Raw genomic sequence first — 20,013 nt, forward strand, 5'->3', positions numbered from 1 at the left:
CAAGATGTCAAGTCATATATGTGGGATGACTCAATATTGTTCAAGAGGTATGCTAACAGAATAATTAGGCGGTGTGTCCCTGTGGAAGAAACACAATCAATCATGCAGCGTTGCCATTCCTCACCTTATGGAGGTCATTTCGGTCCTACTCGCACTGCTGGAAAAGTATTGCAATCTAGTTTCTATTGGCCAAATCTATTAAAGGACTGCTATACTTTTGTGAAGACATGTGACCGTTGACAGCGTACTGAAAACATTTCAAGGCATCATGAGCTACCATTAACTAGTATGCTTAAGGTGGGGTTATTTGATGTGTGGGGTATAGACTTCATGGGTCCATTTCCACCTTCTTTTGGTCAGGTATACATTCTCCTTACAGTAGACTATGTATCTAAATGGGTTGAAGCCATTGCCACACCAACAAATGATGCAAAGGTGGTTTTGAGATTTCTACAAAAAAATATCTTCACTCGATTTGGCACGCCTAGGCAATTGTAAGTGATGAATGCACACATTTCTGTAACAAGCCGTTCAACTCCCTTTTGGCTAAATATGATGTCAAGCACAAATTAGCACTTAGTTATCACCCACAATCAAATAGGCAAGCAGAGGTGTCTAACAAAGAGATAAAATAGATTTTGGAAAAGACAGTAAATACTAGCCAAAATGACTGGTCTCTCAAACTAGATGATGCTCTTTGGGCATATCGAACCACCTTCAAAAGTCCAATTGGAATGTCACCTCACTGTCTGGCATTTGGGAAAGCTTGTCACCTATTGGTGGAATTGGAGCATAAAGCTTATTGGGCTATAAAAAAGTTGAATTTGGACATGAAATTGGCCGGTCCACAATGCTTGTTGTAGCTTGATGAATTAGAGGAATTTCGGAATGATGCATATGAAAATGCGAAAATATACAAGGAGTGGATAAAAATGTGGTATGACAAGAAAATCCTAAGGAGGGAATTCAAGGCAGGAGAACGAGCTCTTCTATTCAATTCTCGATTGAGACTCTTTTCAGGCAAGCTTAAACCCTGGTGGTCGGGACCATTTGTAATTCGTAATGTGTTCCCTTATGGTTCAATAGAGTTAGTGAGCAAGGATGAGTCTACTTTTCAGGCAAACAGACAATGCCTCAAGCATTACTATGGAGAGAAAGACCGAGATGTAGAAGAAATTACCCTCGAAGAACCACATTATAATAAGAACCACATCACGTCCAACTAAAGACGTAAAAGAAGCGCTTCTTGGGAGGCAACCCAAGTTCTATCCCTAAATTTTCTTTCTTTAGTTAGACATTTCCTTTTCTTCCGTGGTAACTTTAGTAATTTCGCTTTCTTTTCATTTTTGTAGAAATATAGTCAAATATGGTTGCATCGACACTCCTGTCAACATGGAGAAGGAAGTACATTGGAGAATGGCATGTAAGTACAAATGAATCATCTACAATCCACCATCTATGATCTGTTTCAGTATTAGAATGCTTGCATGGCGGTCATGGCATCTGCACACCCCGAGCTTACTTTCCCTCCACCGCCACCGTTTCCACCTCATTTATACTCTCCCGCTCCACCTGATGGCAATGAAGACAGTTATGTCTTTCCCAAGGTATTTCTCTTCCCCTTCTTTCATTTTCACATTGAGGGTAATGTGTTGTTTAAGTTTGGGGGGTCTTATTTTAACTTATTTAGGTCGAGCATTTTCTTCACTGCTTTTGTTGTATTGCATTCATGTTCCAAGTATGCTGTGCGTGTTAATTTGTTTTGTGTGAAAAAAATAATAATATAATATAATAAAATTAAAATAAAAATTTGCATTATTTTATTTCGCATGCTTATGTGAGTTGGATAATATTATTAGCAATGATGAGTTTATTTGGAATGTGGATCGGTTGTGGATTATGAATGAGTCAGTTGCCTGAATTAAAGTATTACTTATCCCTGCAGATTATTGTGACATTTATGCACGTGAATTGAGTATAGCGGCGAACAAGAGTGAGTTGATTCATATTTAGATTTAGGCTAGAAGAATGACCCTAGAAACTGAATCCAAATAGCCACTTGTGTAATAGTATTCACATCCCTTAACCTACCTTAAGATAGTTTGGATGGGGAAACTATTGTAGGAAAGCATGGACGTGGTTATGGATTCCGTGTGTGCCAAATTTTGTGTGGACTGTCTGAGACCAATGGGATGGGAATTGAGTAAACACTTTTAGTTATGGACCAATTTTTTAGAATAGGTGTTTAATAAGGGGCATTGCACTAATCATAGCCAAAAAAAAGGGCCCGTCATAAAGCGTCTCTTCGTAGCCCTTATGACTCGAGTGATTAAGCCTGTAAGGGTTTAAAACCTGATGCCCTAAAGTCGTCTGACTTGGGAATCGTCGGTCGAAAACTCGCTACAGGGGTCATCTAAAAAGTTTAAGGGAGAGACGATCGCACAAAGAGTGTCCTATTTTAGAGGAGTAGGCATTTGACAAGGGGTTAGTAACTTTGTTTATTCTTGGAGGTTGAAGCAGTCAAAAATAAGAGAATCCACACTTACCGATATGTCGAACTGCAATTAGTAAATTTTAACCAAACTTTAGAGGTGTAAGAAATTAGTATTGAAAATCAACTTTAGGATACACTTTGGGAAGAAAAGAGAAAATAAGTTTGGGGGTATGTGAATCCCACGAGCGGAGAAAGGAGATAATTGACTTCTAAGTTGTTTGGTGTTATATTTGATTCTTCACACACACACACACATGATCTGTAATGGGTGGGTAAGGAGCTACCTTTTGCAAAATAGCTTTGAAGTAGCTCATAAACTCGATCTTGCGCTTCAACAGCAGTAAAAACATGTTGTCCAAATAAATTATGCATTTGAATTCTTTGGCAACATTTGTGTTTGTTTTTTGTAGTTATTGATTATTGGTTGAAATCAAAGAACTAATTTTGGGGGTGTTTGATGAGTGTAATTCACTCATTAAACTAACGCCTAAACATCGCGAGTTTTAGCTTGTTCTTAGCACTTTTGAACGTTTTGATGTGTGCGTTCATGTGGTTTTGCAGCTCAATTAACATTTGAAGAAATGCCACAATTGGGAGCTTGTGATGAATCTAAAATGGTGATCGTAAAATGGGGGCATGAATTGGAAATAAGAAAAAAGGATTGCAATGGAAAAGAAGCTTAGAAGATAAGCGATTCAAGCGTGAAGCAATTTGTTAGGTGCCATGGCATCTAAATTGGGTGCCACGGCGCTCAGCGTAAAGAGAAAGTGGTAGAATAGCTAGCGCCATGGCTCCGGATCTCGCAACACAGAAGAGTCCAAATTTTTGGATATTTTTCGACCCAAGATGTTCCCTAACCATCCAAAACTCGGAGATAATATAAATACCAAGATGAAACCTAATTGAGGACTGTTTTCTTTGATTTTCTCGGAGCGAAAAAGGGGTACAAAAGTGAAGATCCATTCAAGAGGGAAAGAGGAGAAATTGAATTGCATGACAACCAGTTGGGGAAGAACAAGCAGCTTAAATCAGTTTTTCCGAACCCTTATTTATTCTTTCCCATGCTCTTTATCTTGTATTTTGGCATGTCGATCGATTCAAGTATGAACTAAATTTGTAGATCTACGGTTGATGTAACCTATTTGAGACATTATTTGATTCTAATGTAGTTATTTCTTTTAGTTTCCAGAATTTATTTGTGTTATTTTATGCTTAATACTTTCAATTGCCTGATCACCAATTGAATGAACAGATGCTTTAAATTTGACGCTCGAGAGAGGGAAATTTAGACATGATCTGGAACAACATAACCTAGATTTGTAGGTTTCGAGAGAAAGTGCAAATCTTTGAGGGGTAAAACAAGAACCAAGAGCTTTAATAATATTTATATGTTTAATTCGGAATAGAGATATTGGGGTTAAAATATAAAGATATGTTTTATTGGCGCTCAAGAGAGCGAATAAAATTAAATTAGGTTCTTGCCTATAAATTGGGAAAAATTCAATGGAAATGGCTATAGAGGTTAAGAAGATGTTGATAATATGGAGAAATCAATCCCTAGATATCCATAATTTGATTTGATTTTTAGAAATTGCCCCACTTTACTTGCATTCTTTATTCCATTTAAATTATGTTAGCATAAAAACATCATTTAAAAATTGGGTTTGTCTAAATAAAGTGAAAATCGAAATAATTATAGTACTCAGTGGAATTTGAATATCAATCCTCATGGGTTCGACACTTTTAAATTTTTTACTATATTACAAAACTTGACGCTGTGCACTTACGGTTAAATCACATTATATAATCGTGTGGCACCTAAACAAACTGGTATAGTTGAGAGGCATCATAGGACTATAAGCGATTTGGGAATGACTGTTATTTCACTATGGTGCACCTTTATTTTTATGGGTAGAAGCTTTCACTACAGTTGTATATCTTATGAATCGTCTACCATCATCTGTTCTCAACTTTGAAACACCATACTTCGCACTTCATGGGATACATCCAGATTATTCCTCACTCCGAGCCTTTGGATCAATGTGTTTTCCCTACACTTGGGATACGCAAAAACACAAATTTGATCCAAAAACACTTCCATGCATTTTTGTAGGCGACAGTGAAAAACAAAAAGCTTATAAGTGCTATCATCCATCAAGTAAAAAAAATAAAAATAAAAATTATTTCTGGTCATGTAGTCTTTGATGAGTTAATTTTCCCAAATAAACCTATTAATGAACCTTGCATGACATCAAATTAGCCACGAATAATTAGTATATTCGATTCTTGGTTACCACACACTAACATTTCTTTTTCTGCAGGTACAAACTCGGACTCTTCCACACCCCCATGTCAATCCTTGCTGCCAATTGACACTGTACTCCACGAAATTCATCCCAAAATTTCAGTTCTACTGAGTTATCACGGCAATCTCCCTCCATCGAGACACGGACCAGTGAGAAAACTATTTAAATGAATTTCATGAGTCCGGTCACAACACTGGTTCTCCTAAAACTATTCCGTCACAAGAGTCTCACGAGTCTACCCAAGAATTAGGTCCACGGAATGTAAGTGAAACACCCGAGCTTTCCCATCATAGTCCTGAACCTTCACCACCATTGGGTCACTCCATGGTCACTTTGTCAAAACTAAGTGTGGTAAAACCAAATCCTAACTATGCCTTGACCACCATCACATCTGCTAATATACCTCGTGAGCCTCACAATATTAAAATTGCATTGGCACACCCTGGATAGAAAGCAGCCATGGACAAGGAGCTGGCTGCACTACATTGAGACCTCGAAATTAATTCCTAGAACACCAAACGTGCGTGTCATTGGTATTAGAAATTAAACTTGATTCATGAACAATGAAAAATTAAATTTGATACATGAATTAGTTTATCTAATATTCATGTATCCAAATGGTTATTTGTATCCTATTATTCATAGTATGTAGGAAAAGTCATTAATTAGTCTCAACATATTTGGGATCCTTTGTACTTATAAAAGGCCTTGTGTTTGAGACATTTTATAGAGTCAAGCCATATAATACAAATATTTTTTGAGAATTCTCAAAAAAATTTCTCTAGCCTTTCTTCCCATAATTTTTATTTCCAACAAAGTGGTATCAGAGTCATTTCAAAGATGAATAATTCATTTTCTTTTGTTGTTCCCAAACTAACAAAGGAAAATTATGGACATTGGAGCATACGCGTGAAGGCGTTGCTCGGCTCACAAGAGGCATGGGAAGTTGTAAAGAAAGGTTGTGATGAACCAGAGAATGAAGTAGCTTTAAGTCAAGCTCAAAGGAATGCCTTACAAAGATACCACAAGTTAGATCAACACACTCTCTCTTTTATTCACATGGGCTTAGATGAAGCCATGTTTGAGAAAGTTACTTTCTTAACAAAAGCTAAGGAAGCTTGGGAGATAATTGAGAACGGTTTCAAGGGAATTGAAAAACTAAAGAAGGTTTGCCTTCAACTCCTTCTTGGCGAGTTCTATCTTTGACTATTTCACTAGGGTGTCCTCCACTGTCAATCATATGAAGCGGTACGAGGAGAATATTGAAGAATGTCATATCATCGAGAAAATTCTTAGATCACTTGGCTCAAAACTTGAGTTTGTTAGTATTGCCATTAAAGAGTCTAATAACTTGGATACCATGATCCTTGATCAACTCATGGGGTCCTTGCAAGCATATAAAGAAAGATTGAAGAAGAAAGGAGAACTGGTGGCTCAAGTTCTCCAGACGAATGTCTCCTTGGGAGGTCAAGAGAAAGAGAAAGAGCAAGAACAATCTCAAGGAAGAAGTCAAATTCATGGTCGAGATCGTGATCATGGTCGTGGTCGCGGAGGAGATTATGGTCATGGTAATGTAAGAAGTGATGGAAAATAAAATCTAAATAATGAAGGATCAAGCAATCAATCGAGAGGATGAGGGCGTTAGATCTATGGCTCCAAGAGCGGTGGTGGAAGAAGATATGACAAGTCCAATATTCAATGTTACACTTGTCATAAATATGGTCACTATGTTTCCGAATGTAGGAGTGACACCACCAATAATGAAGAGAGAGTTAATTATGTTGAAACAAACGAAAATGAAAAATTGTTATTGTTGTTGACAATCAAAGAAGAAAATGATAAACAATAGTGGCACCTTAACACCGGTGCCACCAATTACATGTGTGGCAACAAAGAGTTATTCTCAACAATAAATGAATCAGTAAAAGGCAACATAGTTTTTGGAGAGGAAATCAAAGTTCCAATAAAAGGCAAAGGTAATGTTCTTATTCGTGCTAAAAATGGAAGTCATATTTTGATTTCTCTAATTTGCTATATACCTAATGTGAAGTCTAATATTTTGAGTTTTGGATAAATGGATAAGTTGCTTAACAGGGCAGAAATACATTTACTTGATTCTATTTTAACACATCCTTAGAATTCAAATTGAAATTTTATAGTAATTCTTATAGTAACTAGATTTGTTAAGAGTAAACCGGACAGTGCAAGCTTTTTAAAAAACTTGAAACACAGGCAATCTTCATTCTTGATTGATTTTTCCTTTATACATAATAAATACATAACTTAAAAAGTTTGAATGGTTAAAATAATAAAAATTATATTTACTTATATTTCATAGAACCTTTGTTTACTCGAGCACCATCTTAAATTACATATCATCTAAAATCTTACAGTAGTAACGCAACAAAAATTTATTTATTTATTTATTTTTAATTCTTGACAATAACACTGTTGAGGCCCAATTCATTTAGAACATCTCACAAGCCCCTACTAATACTAAACATAATAGGTAGATGGTTAAGTATTGAAAATCAAACTCTTTTCAAGCCTTAGAAAGTGAGGCTTGAAAGTACTCACTGCATATGTCAGCTACTATTTCGATTTCATTATCTTCCTTTTTCCAAGAGCCCTTCACCACTAGATGTAGTATCTCAGCTACTTCAAACAAGGTGTCATATTCAAAAAAGAATTAAGCCCCTGCACAAGCCCCTTTGCACATGGCTATACAGGGGCTCTCACATGGGGATGAACCCCACATGTGGATCCATGTGTGTGCACCTGTACACACCCTGTGCAAAAAGGTCTGTGCGGGTAGCATAATTGTTCGAAAAATCAATAAATAATAATTACAGAGGGGGGAAAAAACGTCATATATTTCTAAATTCTAAAGCAAATTGAATCCGTTACATCCGAATTGGAATAAGATTTCAAACTAAAATGAAACAAATTGAATTGGATTCTCGAGTGCAATGTAAGCCAAATACCCCTCATGCATAATTCTTGATTTCAGAATCCCCATGAACATACCCCAAAATACGTAGACGTATACCAACAAAGCTCTTCAGCTTCCCCTGTTTTATTGGATTCAACAAACAACAAATTCTGGCATTGTTAAAAAGCGACGTATCATCAACAAATTAAAAATTATCAAATAAAAGAAGGGAATTGAGATAAGCTAGTCCTACGACTCCTACTCCTATAGAACAAATCAAATGTAAATCACCTTCACGCTAATATTCTTCGCTATATGATATGGTTACTTTCTGCATAGTGTGTACTTCTCCATTTAAACTTATCTACATAAAGAAGATTTAACTTTAGGATACGCAAAACTTGAAAAAACCATGAAGAAAAAGCTGTACAAAACCATAAAACTCGACCAGCATGTGGCGAAGTTACATACAGCACTTTTATCACCTTCAATAAATTTTGGTCCTCCCACGGCCCCTTATCAGACTTCAAACAACCTCCCTCATTTGAACATGTGCAGCTCCCACCTAGAAAACCTGGTAGCTGACTAACATGACAATGATTTTATTGGACTGTAAAATCGCTTGAATTCCAAGCAAGCTAGAATCAAAAGCCCAGTTACCTTGCATCAATGGCTTCCAGTAATTCGCTTTGATAATTACTGCCAAACACCTAGAGAGAGTTTGAAAATCATTGGTCTATTTAGACTAAAATTGTAATTTATGCAGTTTAATTACTTGAATGAACTTCATATAATATACCTGAATCTTGGAAGTTGTATCTGGGTCGAGTAAAGGCTTCACTATAGTCCAGATCAACTGGAAGGCAGGACCAGCATTGATGATATACATTCGGCCAAGTGTCTGTGGAATTGTCAAAGGGACGAATTTTATGGATATTTAGGACATTATTGATATAGAGATGGGTAATTGCTAAGACATACTTCAGGATAATTGTCATTATCAATCTTTTGAAGAACCTTAATGAATTCTACAACGGGTCCAGTCAAACTCATTATACCCTGAATATGAACGATGAAAAAATGTTAAATTAAGTAGAATCTTTGTCTAAGATGCCGAGTGGTTTATAGAAGTTATGAGTAGAAGAAATTAGTGTACCAATCCTTGGACATCTAAGATTGTCATGCTTGTATCTATATGCCTGTTTGCAGCAGCGGAACATATAGGAAACCTGACAGCAAGAGTCTTTTCGAACTCCTGGACTTGGTATTTTACAAATCGGTCGAGAGTAGTCACTTGCATCAACTTGTCAATGTCGATCTTCCCTAATCTTTCAATGTAAACTGGTCTTCCATCCTTATCAACGCCATGATATCCCTGTGGATAGTATTCTTGAACTTCCTTCAATTCTGTGAAGTCAAAGTCCTGAATATAATACAAGCACAGAAACAAACAAATATTGAATAAAATAGAAAGAAAACCAATGATGCGGCTCACAGTCAAGTTTTTTCAACATCAAAGAAAAAGAAAACTAATAGTTTACAAGGCAGAAAGCATAACTAGTTCGTGTGATATTTAAACACTTCATACACAAGGAATTTATTTATTCCACCACTCTCTCGGTCCATCATAATATTGAAAGGATACTTCTATAGATGTAAGCTCTTCTAATGCATATGCATAACAAGTCAAGCCTCAAAACTCAAAAGCTGCCGACTTGTGGACAATTAGAGAGACTCAAGAGACTCAACGATGGCGTATGTGGTCAAGAGATACACAAAATTTTTGATTTTTGATTTTTTTTTCTTTTTTTTTTTATTTCAAAAATTCTGTAGCTGCGGTTTACCCCTAAATGTGCAAGTTTCTAAATTATAGTTTACTCTATTCTTCAATAAACCAAAAAACCTTCCTCCAATCTCCAACTTCAATCTCTATTCTTTAATCGGGTATAAAATGTTCGAAATTAAAGGTTATAATATTTATGTTTGATTTTCAATCCTTTTTCCTTTAATTTTTTCTCCTTTTTCACCCAAATTTTTTTCTCATAATTGGAATTTGTGTTGTAATTGGATTTGGGGCTTGTGTTGCATGGCATTGAGTAAGAGTATGTGAAGTATGTAATCTATAGTCTGTACTATTTTAAACCGCCCTTGGGAGCCAGGGAAGGCCAAAAGAAGATGCTCGAGAGCAAACTACCGAAGCCTCCCACCCTTGGAGTGTCTAAGTTCCACTCGAGTGTCCTTAAGGCACCCGTAGTACATTTGATTCTGCTGTAGCGGTATTATAGGTGAGAAAATTCTAATTTCCATCCTTTAAAAAATTTAATAAAAAATAAATAAATAACCTCTAACTTATTTTCATTAATTTTATGTTGTTTAAAAAAAGAAAAATTGCATTTTAATTTTTAATTCCACAATACAAAAAGTCTGATTCCACCCATGTACTCAACATAAAACCTCGAAAGCACCAAAAAGTGTTCACAAAATGACAAGTAACATATTAGACAAATACATCAAACAAATGATAGCTAAAGAGTGCATCAAAGATTACCTCCATGATTGTGTCTGCACCAAAGTCCTTCCTCCACTGAAGCATGTCTGCCCACATGCACTTTGCCTTTTCAATATTGAACTTCCTTGCTTTTAGAAATCTACAAATTTTTTATTGCTGAATAAATTAAATTTTTTACAATTTGAGGATAAATAACACCAAATTTGAATATAAACAGAATGTTAATTAGAATAATATAAAGCTGAATTGTGAAGGGGAAGGAAAGAAGTATGATAAACCTCCCATACGGTTAACATACCAGAGGCGTCACAAAAAAAGGATGTAAGGGGGGTTGGAGGGAATATCAGTTGTTAGATTTGATGAGCAAAGAATTGGTTATGATGATGTCAAGGCTGTTAGAGTAGGGGTCAATAAATAGTGGATAGTTGAGTCTAAAAGGCATTCAGAAAGTAGGAAAAGTCTGAGTCAATAGGAGAGGGGCAGCTCTCGAAACCTGCCTTGCTTGTAATTTTCATTCCGCCATTGTTACTGCTTCATTAATTCAATAGAATTTATCATTCCTTCCATTATTTTGCTGTTTGGGATCTAACATTTTTGGTATCAGAGCCAAAATCCTGGGAACCGGATGCCGGTTACACGAATGGGCAATAGGATTGAAGCATTGGAAAGGACAGTGACGCAGATTTCTCCTTTGCGAGCGACTGTTGTCAAGCTAAAAGGGGACCTGAAACATTTGAACGTGAAATTGGGAATGGAGCTGGGGAAAATGAATGATAAGTTGGAAACGAGTCTCGCAATGGGTAGGAAGGAACTAAACGAGGGACTACAGATCATAACTAAGATGATTAAAGGTCTACCGTTAGATTCCACGGCTATGACGGGGGAAGGAAGTGGAGTTAAATCGACGTCAACCTTTGAGAAATCGGCTGAATCGGAGCCTATAATTCCAGAAAAGGTAGCTACCCAGTCAGGCGAAGGTAACTATCGTAAATTGGAATTACCACTGTTCACTGGAGTGGATCCGGACTCCTGGATATATCAGGTTGAAAGGTATTTTAGCATGAACAGATTTTCAGATGCTGAACGAGTGGTAGCTGCGAGTGTTTGTATGGAGGGGGGGTGCCTTGTCCTAGTTTCAATGGGAGGACGGAAGGGGACCCATACGTAGCTGGTCGGAACTGAAACAACGTTTGCTGGAAAGGTTTCGGGACACCCAATATGGCACCCTGCACCAACGATTCTTGGCAATCAAGCAAACAGGAAAGGTGGCGGAGTATAGGGAGAAATTCGAAATTATGTCTGCCCCCTTGAAGAATGTGAGTGAGGATACGCTGGAAGGAGTCTTCATCAATGGGTTGGATGAGGAAGTGCAGGCTGAAGTACTAATGGCAAATCCGGTAGGATTATCTCAAATCATGGATATGGCACAAAGAGCGGAAGATAGGAATATTCAAATTAGCAAAATTAAGGAGAAGGAACGGCCACAGTTGAGAAATGTAATTGCTCCTACCGTGTCGCGATTCGAACAGTGAACCGTCCCTTGGCACACGCTGAGAAGAACTAGACTATCAGAAAAGGGAGGAACAACTTCGCCGGGTGCCACGCTTGGGTTCAAAAAATTGACCTAGGCCGAGATCCAATCAAAGAAGGAGAAGGGCCTGTGTTTCCGTTGTGATGAGAAATATAGCATCGGGCATCGATGTCGTAATAAGGAACTACAGGTGCTATTAGTGGAAGATGAATCCGAGAAAGAGAAAGAAGGAAGGGAATTAATGGAAGAAACAGCTGATTGTAACGACTTGGAAGGGGTAGAACTATCGATGAATTCAGTTGTGGGGTTGACTTCCCCTAAGACTATGAAGGTCAGAGGAACTGTAAAAGGGCAGGATGTGGTAGTCTTAATTGATTCAGGAACCACTCACAATTTCATGTCATGGGAGTTGATTAAGGAACTTAAGCTACCAGTAACAGAAACAGATGGATATAAGGTCCAGGTGGGCACGGGAAGGGCTGTCAACGGAATAGGAAAATGCAGAGGAGTGGTGTTGCAGCTGCAATCGTTAGTGGTTGTACAGGATTATTTACCAATCGAGATGGATAGCTCGGACATAATCTTGGGAATACAGTGGCTTAGTACCTTGAGAACAGTACAAATTAATTGGAAAACATTAGAGATGAAGATACATATGGGGAACAACACGGTCATTTTGAAAGGGGAGGAGGAGCTGAGCAAATCATTGGTTTCTTTAAAGTCGATGATCAAAACCTTGCAGAAAGAAAGAGAAGGAGTGGTTGTGGAGCTGTGTTCAGTGCAAGTAAAGGAACAGCAGGCTGAACCTGACATTCCTCAGCCGGTACTGGAGATAATTAGAGAGTTTAAAGCTGTTTTTGAGGCTCCTGTGGGATTGCCACCCTTACGGGATCACGAGCATGCCATCACGCTAAAGGCTGGGAGTGAACCTATTAATGTAAGACCCTGTAGATATCCCCATGCACAGAAAACCAAAATTGAGAAGTTGGTGTCGGAGATGCTGGAGGCAGGTATCATACAGACAAGTATGAGCCCTTTTTCTAGCCCAGTGTTGCTGGTGAAGAAGAAAGATGGTGGTTGGAGTTTCTACGTGGATTATAGAGCATTAAATCGAGCCACCAATCTGGACCGCTTTCCAATACCAGCTATTGATGAGTTGCTAGATGAGCTTAATGGAGCCACCATTTTCTCCAAGTTTGATCTAAAATCCAGGTATCATCAAATAAGGCTCAAGGCAAGAGATGAATACAAGTCAGCTTTCAGGACACATGAGGGACACTATGAGTTCTTAGTAATGCCGTTTGGGCTTACGAACGCACCTGGAACCTTCCAGTCTTTAATGAATAAGGTGTTCAAAGGCTTGCTCCGTAAGGGGGTGTTGGTTTTTTTGATGACATCTTGGTTTACAGTCGTACTCTGGAAGAACATTGTAGACACTTAAGAAGAGTGTTAGAAGTTTTGCAAGAACAGAAGCTATACGCAAACCGGAAGAAATGTGAATTTGCTTGTGCCACGTTGGAATACTTGGGACATGTGATCAGTTCGCAGGGGGTTGCAGGACCCTAAGAAAATTCAAGTAATGCAGTCTTGGCCCGTACCTAAGAGCCTTAAAGAATTAAGAGGGTTCTTTGGATTAACGGGGTATTATCGAAGATTTGTGGAAGGATATGGGAAGTTAGCGGAACCCCTTACAAGGCAACTAAAAAAGGACAGTTTCCACTGGAACTCTGAAGCCGAGATGGCTTTTCAGTAGTTGAAGGACGCTATGACAAGGATACCAGTCCTGGCATTGCCCAATTTTTCCCTTCCATTGGTGGTTAAGACTGATGCTTCAGGAGTTGGGTTAGGGGCAGTGTTGTCCCAGCAACAAAGACCTATTGCTTTGTTTAGCCAGGCATTATCAGCAAGGGCCGGACTGAAATCCATATATGAGCGGGAACTCATGGCTGTGGTGCTAGCAATCTAGAAATGGAGGCATTACCTCTTGGGGCGGCATTTTATAGTGAGCACCAATCAAAAGAGTTTGAAATATTTGCTAGAACAGCGGTTGATATGCACAGATCATCAAAGGTGGATCACTAAGCTGCTCGGTTACGACTTTGAAATCCAATATCGACCCGGCCTCGAGAACAAGGCAGCGGATGCACTGTCCAGATTTCCAATTGCAGCAGAACTAACAGTTATGACGGTGTCAACGGTGTCAGATTTGGGTGAGTTGCAAAATCAGATAGGGGCGGATGAGAAGTTGGCAAGCATTCGTGAATCATTACTTAGGGACCCTTTGGCTGTTGAAGGGTGGTCTGTGACAGATGGGTGCCTCTTGTACAAACAAAGGCTGGTCTTGCCACGCAACTCAAGCCTAATTCCAAAGTTTCTTCAGGAATTTCACTGCAGTAAGGTGGGTGGCCACTCAGGGGTCCTGAAGACATACAAACGGATAGCAGGAGAATTATTTTGGGCTGGGATGAAAAAAGACATTCAGAAGTTTGTAGAATCTTGCTCCGTCTGCCAGCAAAACAAGTATTTAGCCCTTTCGCCAGCAGGGCTTTTGCAGCCATTACCCATACCAGAAGCTACCTGGGAAGATGTGGCAATGGATTTTATTGAAGGATTGCACAAATCACGAGGGTGGGATGTGACCTTGGTTGTTGTGGACGGTTGAGTAAATACGCTCATTTTATGACCTTGAAGCACCCATTTTCTGCTAAAACAGTGGCTGAAGTATTCATTCAGGGTGTGGTCAGGCTTCATGGATTTCCTCATTCTATAGTGTCGGACAGAGATAAGGTTTTTCTCAGCTCATTCTGGTCTGAACTCTTCCGTCTACAGGGCACTCATCTTCGTAGAAGCATAGCATATCATCCACAAACCAAGGGGCAAACGAAGGTGGTAAATCGATGTTTGGAGACATATCTACAGTGTTTTGATATTGGCCATCCTCGCTCTTGGTCTGACTGGATTCCGTGGGCAGAATTTTGGTTTAACTCCTCTTTTCATACCTCCACCAAGAGTATTCCCTTTAAGGTCGTTTATGGAAGGGATCCACCTCCTCTCATCCGTTATGGGACTCAGCACACTCCTTTTGGCTGACTTGGATCAACAATTACAGCAACGAGATTAGATGATTAATGTGTTGAAACTTCAACTGGAAAAAGCTTAATCTAGGATGAAGAAAACAGCAGATACAGGAAGAAGAGAGGTACAGTTCCAAGTAGGGGATTTGGTCTAGCTGAAACTTCAACCTTACCGCCAGAGATCCTTGGCGGAAAAAATTTCCCCTAGATTCTTTGGTCCTTACACCGTTTTCCAGAAGATAGGAGTTGTGGCTTACAAACTCCAGCTTCCAGCCGAGGCAAACATTCATCTGGTGTTTCATGTCTCCCAATTGCGAAAGGCCGTGGGCTCCACCACCCCTGTCCAACCCCTTCCCACACATCTCAGTACTGACCTAGAGTGGAAGGTGCAACCAGAGGCAGTATTGGGAATCAGACCAGCAAACGACCCAAACTTTACAGAACCAGAAGTATTAATTCAGTGGCAAGGTCTTCCATCCTTTGAGGCTTCGTGGGAACCCTTTGAACTGATCAGTTCTCAATTCCCCGAGTTCCACCTTGGGGACAAGGTGCTTTCATTGGCGGGGGGTATTGATAAACCTCCCATACGGTTAACATACCAGAGGCGTCACAAAAAAGGGATGTAAGGGGGGTTGGAGGAAATATTAGTCGTTAGATTTGATAAGCAAAGAATTGGTTATGATGATGTCAAGGCTGTTAGAGTAGGGGTCAATAAATAGTGGATAGTTGAGTCTAAAAGGCATTTAGAAAGTAGGAAAAGTCTGAGTCAGTAGGAGAGGGGAAACTCTCGAAACCTGCCTTGCTCATAATTTTCATCCGCCACTGTTACTGCTTCATTAATTCAATAGAATTTATCATTCCTTTCATTATTTTGCTGTTCGGGATCTAACGAAGTATCACTAATCTAAGCAGTGATCTGTCATTTCCTGAAAAGATCTAATAGTAATCTACTATATTCATGCATGGCAAAGCTTAAATTTTTTTTTAAGCTGATGAAACATACTTTTTATCCATACATTTTGTGGGACCCACTACTTTATATCAACTTATGATCCACACATTCCATAAGACCCATAACTTCGAAGCATTTCATCAACGCCAAAGCGAATATCAAGAATGCTGATGAATACCTTGAAGAAATAGATACTGACGAAGGAAATTTTACATTAATTTTATCAACATTGCCACACATAAACCATCTTCTACACTGCCATAGACAGATCCATCAAAGTAACATTCACAGGAATGGAAAAACACACTTCATCTAATCAGAGTTCTAATCTAAATATAAAAGCATGTGCACAGAGAAAAATCACCTTAACATTATATGATGATCATCAAATCTTGCAGGAAGCAAATTGTCCGAGATCAATGCTTGTCGAAAAGCATCCACAGCCTTCAGCTCCTCTATTTCAGAAACATCCTCAATTTCAGAAACTCCAAAATCATTCCTCCTCCTCAGCTTATTTCTTATAGAATTTCTTAGTTTGCTGGATACATTTTTAGCCCTTCTGAAAATACCAAATCTTGTTCTTCCCTCTGAAATTTCAGCATCTGATTTCTGTTTGTTTCTTTCATCAGTACCACAACCTGGTGAAAATAACATTTTTATCACTCGATGAGACTACTAAACATTAAACCCTTTAAGCAACATGCCCTTTTATCATTTCATCTACCAAAACCCATCAAATGAAATAAATTCTGGCAGGACTTCACATTACACTGCCCAGAGAATCAGTATCTATTTGGCATGACCAGAAGCGATTAAATAAACACACGATGAGAAGTACCCATTTTTGAGTTTGGATGTATAATATTTGTGACAAGTGAATCACTTTTATGACTCCATCAATAATACTCCACTTTGATGAAAAAGTTGCTACTTTTGTGGGATTTGGAACATGATTTTTTTCATAACCATTCTTTAGTATTTATTTATTAATATAACTAATCGTAATAGTGGTGTCATAGATAAAGAGTTGAGAGAAGGAAACTGCCTTTCATGAAGGGGAACTGAGTTAAACAGCTATCTATCTCACATCGATTGAGAAACGAAAGTAACTTTCTAGTGTTTCTTATAAAAAGAGGTCTACATTTGTTGGAAAGAAAATAGAAAGAAGGGAAATAGAAATGGAATGGGTTTATTTACACTAAACTGCAATCAGGTTTGGGCCTGAAGGGGCACCCATGTTTTGTGTGGGTGGAGGCCCTACACAATTGAAGGGTTGAACCCAATTGCCAGTTCGGTGCAAATAAACCCTCCCATAAAATTTTTGGTTCCCGACAAATGTGGGACACGATATTAATTAAATTTTCTATTCTTCCTTTTGTCTTTTTTCCAGCAAACAAAAAGCCACTAGCAAGCTACTTTCTATTGTCAACTTTTTTTTTTTTTTGGGGTCACGGAAGAGGAATTATAAGAAGAAAAATTACTCTATTTCTTACTAAATAGAAATTACAGAGAATTAAACTCTTTTTAAAATATTTAAAAAAAAAAAAAAAAAGCCTCATTCTCTCTAAACTCCCTCTTTCTTTTCATTTTGAGGATGGTTTACAATGATAAGGCTCTATAGAAAATAACAATTTGCCCATCCTTCATTAATTGCATAATATCCATTATCAACAAAAATTGCAAAAGTTGGTTGCTTTTCTCGGTATGTAATTTTGTTCAAATAAGGCCAAAGTCAAATAAATTAGCTGCCTTCTTCCGAGCATATTGCGGCTGAGAAGGGAAAAATTTAATCTTTCATTTTTCTACCTTTTCTATTGTCAAGAAAAAGGTCGTTGCTGGCGTTTCCCTTCTCTTTTCAATTTTTCAACAAAGTCTACTAGCTTCATTCCAAAAAACTTGTTTCATTTTTCGTCCTTTGACAAAAATCAAGAAATAAGTAAAAAAATGGAGGCTGGACATGTCAATTCTCCCCCTCCAATCTCATCTAAAGCAATTGTTATTTGATAACCATCCAAGCTTCTTAGGTCTCTGTGTAGCTCTAGTTTCTTCCATAGAACCCAAAAGGAGATAGAGGAAATGTCATTAGTACCTATTCTTCAACAGTCGGAAGCTTAATATATGCTCTGGCATGTACCAAGCTAGATATAGCTCATGCAGAGAGCACGGTGAGCCTTTTTCTCCGTAATCCTAGAAAGGAACATTGGGAAGCAGTTAAGTAGATTCTCATGTATCTCAAGGGTACATCGAAGACATTTTTGTGCTACGGGAGAACCAATCCAATCTTGGAGGGATATACCGATTTAGATATGGCCGGAGATCTTAATGGCAAAAAATATACTTCGAAAAAAAGATGAAAAATGAAAGATTGAAGTTTTCCCTTCTTAGACGCAATATGTACAAAAGAATACAGCCATTTTGTTTGACTTAGGTATTAATTCACCAAAATTATGTACAGATAAAGGCACCCAACATTTGCAATTTCTGATGACAATAGACGTGATGCAATTAATGAGGGTTGGCCAAATTTTTACTATAAATAGAGCCTCAATTCATCTATTGTAAACCAACTCCAACCCCTCCCCCAACCCAATCCCTTAATAAAAATAAAAATAAAAATAATGAGTGAGTTTAGAGGGAACGATGTCTCCTCATTCATGATCAAAGAATCAAAGAATCACAATACTTTCTTCTCACAATCAGCGTGGAATCGAAGTCGTTTTCATTCCTTTTCACCCACATTAGGCAATTTATTTTGTTCAACTCTTCATCTCCATCAAAATCAATATTATTGAAAAAAAAAAATAGGCATTAATAAAAAAAAGACCAAAAAAATAGGTATTAATAACTAAAAGACCAAACTCAAGTCACGATTTCCTACAAATTGAACGAAGTTTGAAACATACTAATGAAATAAATTCGTAACCATGAACATCTTCACAATTATAGAAATTAATCTTACTTTCAACCCAACAAAGATATTTGCAAGAATCTATATATACTACATCTCAAAAGAAATTTACCAAGACAATATCCTTTCCATTCACGAATTTCCTTAAACAATATACAATTATGTCATTTCTCTAAGGGAGTAATGAATAGAACATTAAAGAAGAGAAACAAAATAAAAAAACCTTGTTCATTAGGCTGTCTATTACAATCTAATACCACGTATTAAACATGCACTTAATATACTCTAAATGATAACACAAAGCCCAATTACTCTTCACATACAATGTCATCAAATCTCAATTCCCAGTGCAGAAACACATCCTCTTTTTACAAAAATAAAAAATAGAAAATAGAAAAAATAATAAATACTTTCCCCAAAAATATAAGGCAGCCAATTTCATTGCACAACATAGAATTCATAAAAATTGAGTTGAACTCATCTCAAAATATGTAGTATAAGAAGATTTACTTAAAAGAAGCAAAAGTGATTTTTTTTTTTTTTTAAATAAATAATCTTTTAACTGGTGAAAGCATGAGTACTTGTTTACATGAAATCATGGATCTATTTGAAAAAGACTTACTTTCTTTAATTAAGGGAAAAAAAAAAAAAAAAAAAAGAGTTACTCAAACATGTTTTAATTTCCTTCAAAAGTAAAAGATGCAAAACCCAAAATAGAAACAAAAAGTATACAATTAATCCACTTCAAATAATCACTAAAAAATAGAACAATATACTCACAAGGGCTTGAAATTCGATCCAAAGTCTTTGACATTGCACTGTAGAGGAAACAAAATCTACTCAAAAACCCTGCACATATATACAATTAAAATCAGAGAAAATAATTTTCTGAATGCGGTTCTTAAGTTCTTATGAAGCTGGTGGCGGGTGGGTCCCATATGGAAGATAGCAACGTGGCAGCAGCGTGTGATACTTTAGTGTAAAACTGGCGGGAATATGCCACCGAATATAGGGAATGCATAGATTTTTTCGTTTGTACGATACTATACTTTTTCCGCGAATAACTCATTCGTTATAATCAAGAATTGGGATTATAAGTAACCAAATATAGGCACGTTTGAATTGGATCATTAAACTTTTCTTTGTCTCATTAGGGTCACTGGCTTTCAATTGAGTTTCAAATTTCACCACTATGAATCAAGAATTGGGATTATAAGTAACCAAATATAAATAAGTTTTAATTGGATCGATAAACTTTTCTTTGCCTCATTAGGGCCACTAACTCACTGACTTTCAATTTAGTTACA

At 37.6% G+C, this 20,013-nt stretch overlaps 2 protein-coding genes across 8 annotated transcripts; one reads left to right on the forward strand and one right to left on the reverse strand.

Annotated features, from left to right (window-relative positions):
* The first annotated feature begins 1,487 nt into the window (after nt 1–1,487).
* On the forward strand, nt 1,488–6,394 carry LOC111394138. Its single transcript, XM_023019911.1, has 3 exons — nt 1,488–1,607; nt 5,683–5,967; nt 6,047–6,394. Exons 1-3 carry the CDS (start codon nt 1,488–1,490, stop codon nt 6,392–6,394), a joined length of 753 nt encoding a protein of 250 aa, XP_022875679.1.
* A 1,257-nt stretch (nt 6,395–7,651) lies between these two features.
* LOC111394421 (phosphatidylinositol/phosphatidylcholine transfer protein SFH6-like) lies at nt 7,652–19,730 on the reverse strand. 7 transcript variants are annotated; one of them, XM_023020241.1, is made up of 10 exons: nt 19,487–19,730; nt 16,163–16,436; nt 10,281–10,380; nt 8,889–9,155; nt 8,714–8,791; nt 8,532–8,633; nt 8,393–8,442; nt 8,204–8,317; nt 8,024–8,096; nt 7,652–7,871 (listed from the first exon to the last, which is right to left on the reverse strand). In XM_023020241.1, exons 1-9 carry the CDS (start codon nt 19,518–19,520, stop codon nt 8,093–8,095), a joined length of 1,023 nt encoding a protein of 340 aa, XP_022876009.1. In that variant the 5' UTR covers nt 19,521–19,730; the 3' UTR covers nt 7,652–7,871; nt 8,024–8,092. The 7 variants fall into 7 exon arrangements, with proteins under 7 accessions (XP_022876009.1, XP_022876014.1, XP_022876008.1 ...); XM_023020246.1 differs by having other exon boundaries at nt 8,204–8,313; nt 19,487–19,728; XM_023020240.1 differs by having other exon boundaries at nt 7,652–7,902; nt 8,218–8,317; nt 19,487–19,728.
* Nucleotides 19,731–20,013: the final 283 nt, after the last annotated feature.

The sequence above is a fragment of the Olea europaea genome, chromosome 5 (genome assembly GCF_002742605.1).
Source record: "Olea europaea var. sylvestris chromosome 5, O_europaea_v1, whole genome shotgun sequence".
Classification (NCBI taxonomy): domain Eukaryota; kingdom Viridiplantae; phylum Streptophyta; class Magnoliopsida; order Lamiales; family Oleaceae; genus Olea; species Olea europaea.

Bases quoted from the DNA above. Each gene is read 5' to 3' on its own strand.
- LOC111394138 (XM_023019911.1), top strand. From the start codon at position 1,488: ATGGCGGTCATGGCATCTGCACACCCCGAGCTTACTTTCCCTCCACCG. The intron at 1,608-5,682 runs GTATTTCTCTTC...AAACTAACAAAG, and splicing joins ACAGTTATGTCTTTCCCAAG to GAAAATTATGGACATTGGAG. The intron at 5,968-6,046 runs GTTTGCCTTCAA...AATCATATGAAG, and splicing joins GAATTGAAAAACTAAAGAAG to CGGTACGAGGAGAATATTGA.
- LOC111394421 (XM_023020240.1), bottom strand. From the start codon at position 19,520: ATGTCAAAGACTTTGGATCGAATTTCAAGCCCTT. The intron at 16,437-19,486 runs GTGAGTATATTG...TATTTTCACCAG, and splicing joins GGATCGAATTTCAAGCCCTT to GTTGTGGTACTGATGAAAGA. The intron at 8,792-8,888 runs GTACACTAATTT...GTTCATATTCAG, and splicing joins TCTTAGATGTCCAAGGATTG to GGTATAATGAGTTTGACTGG.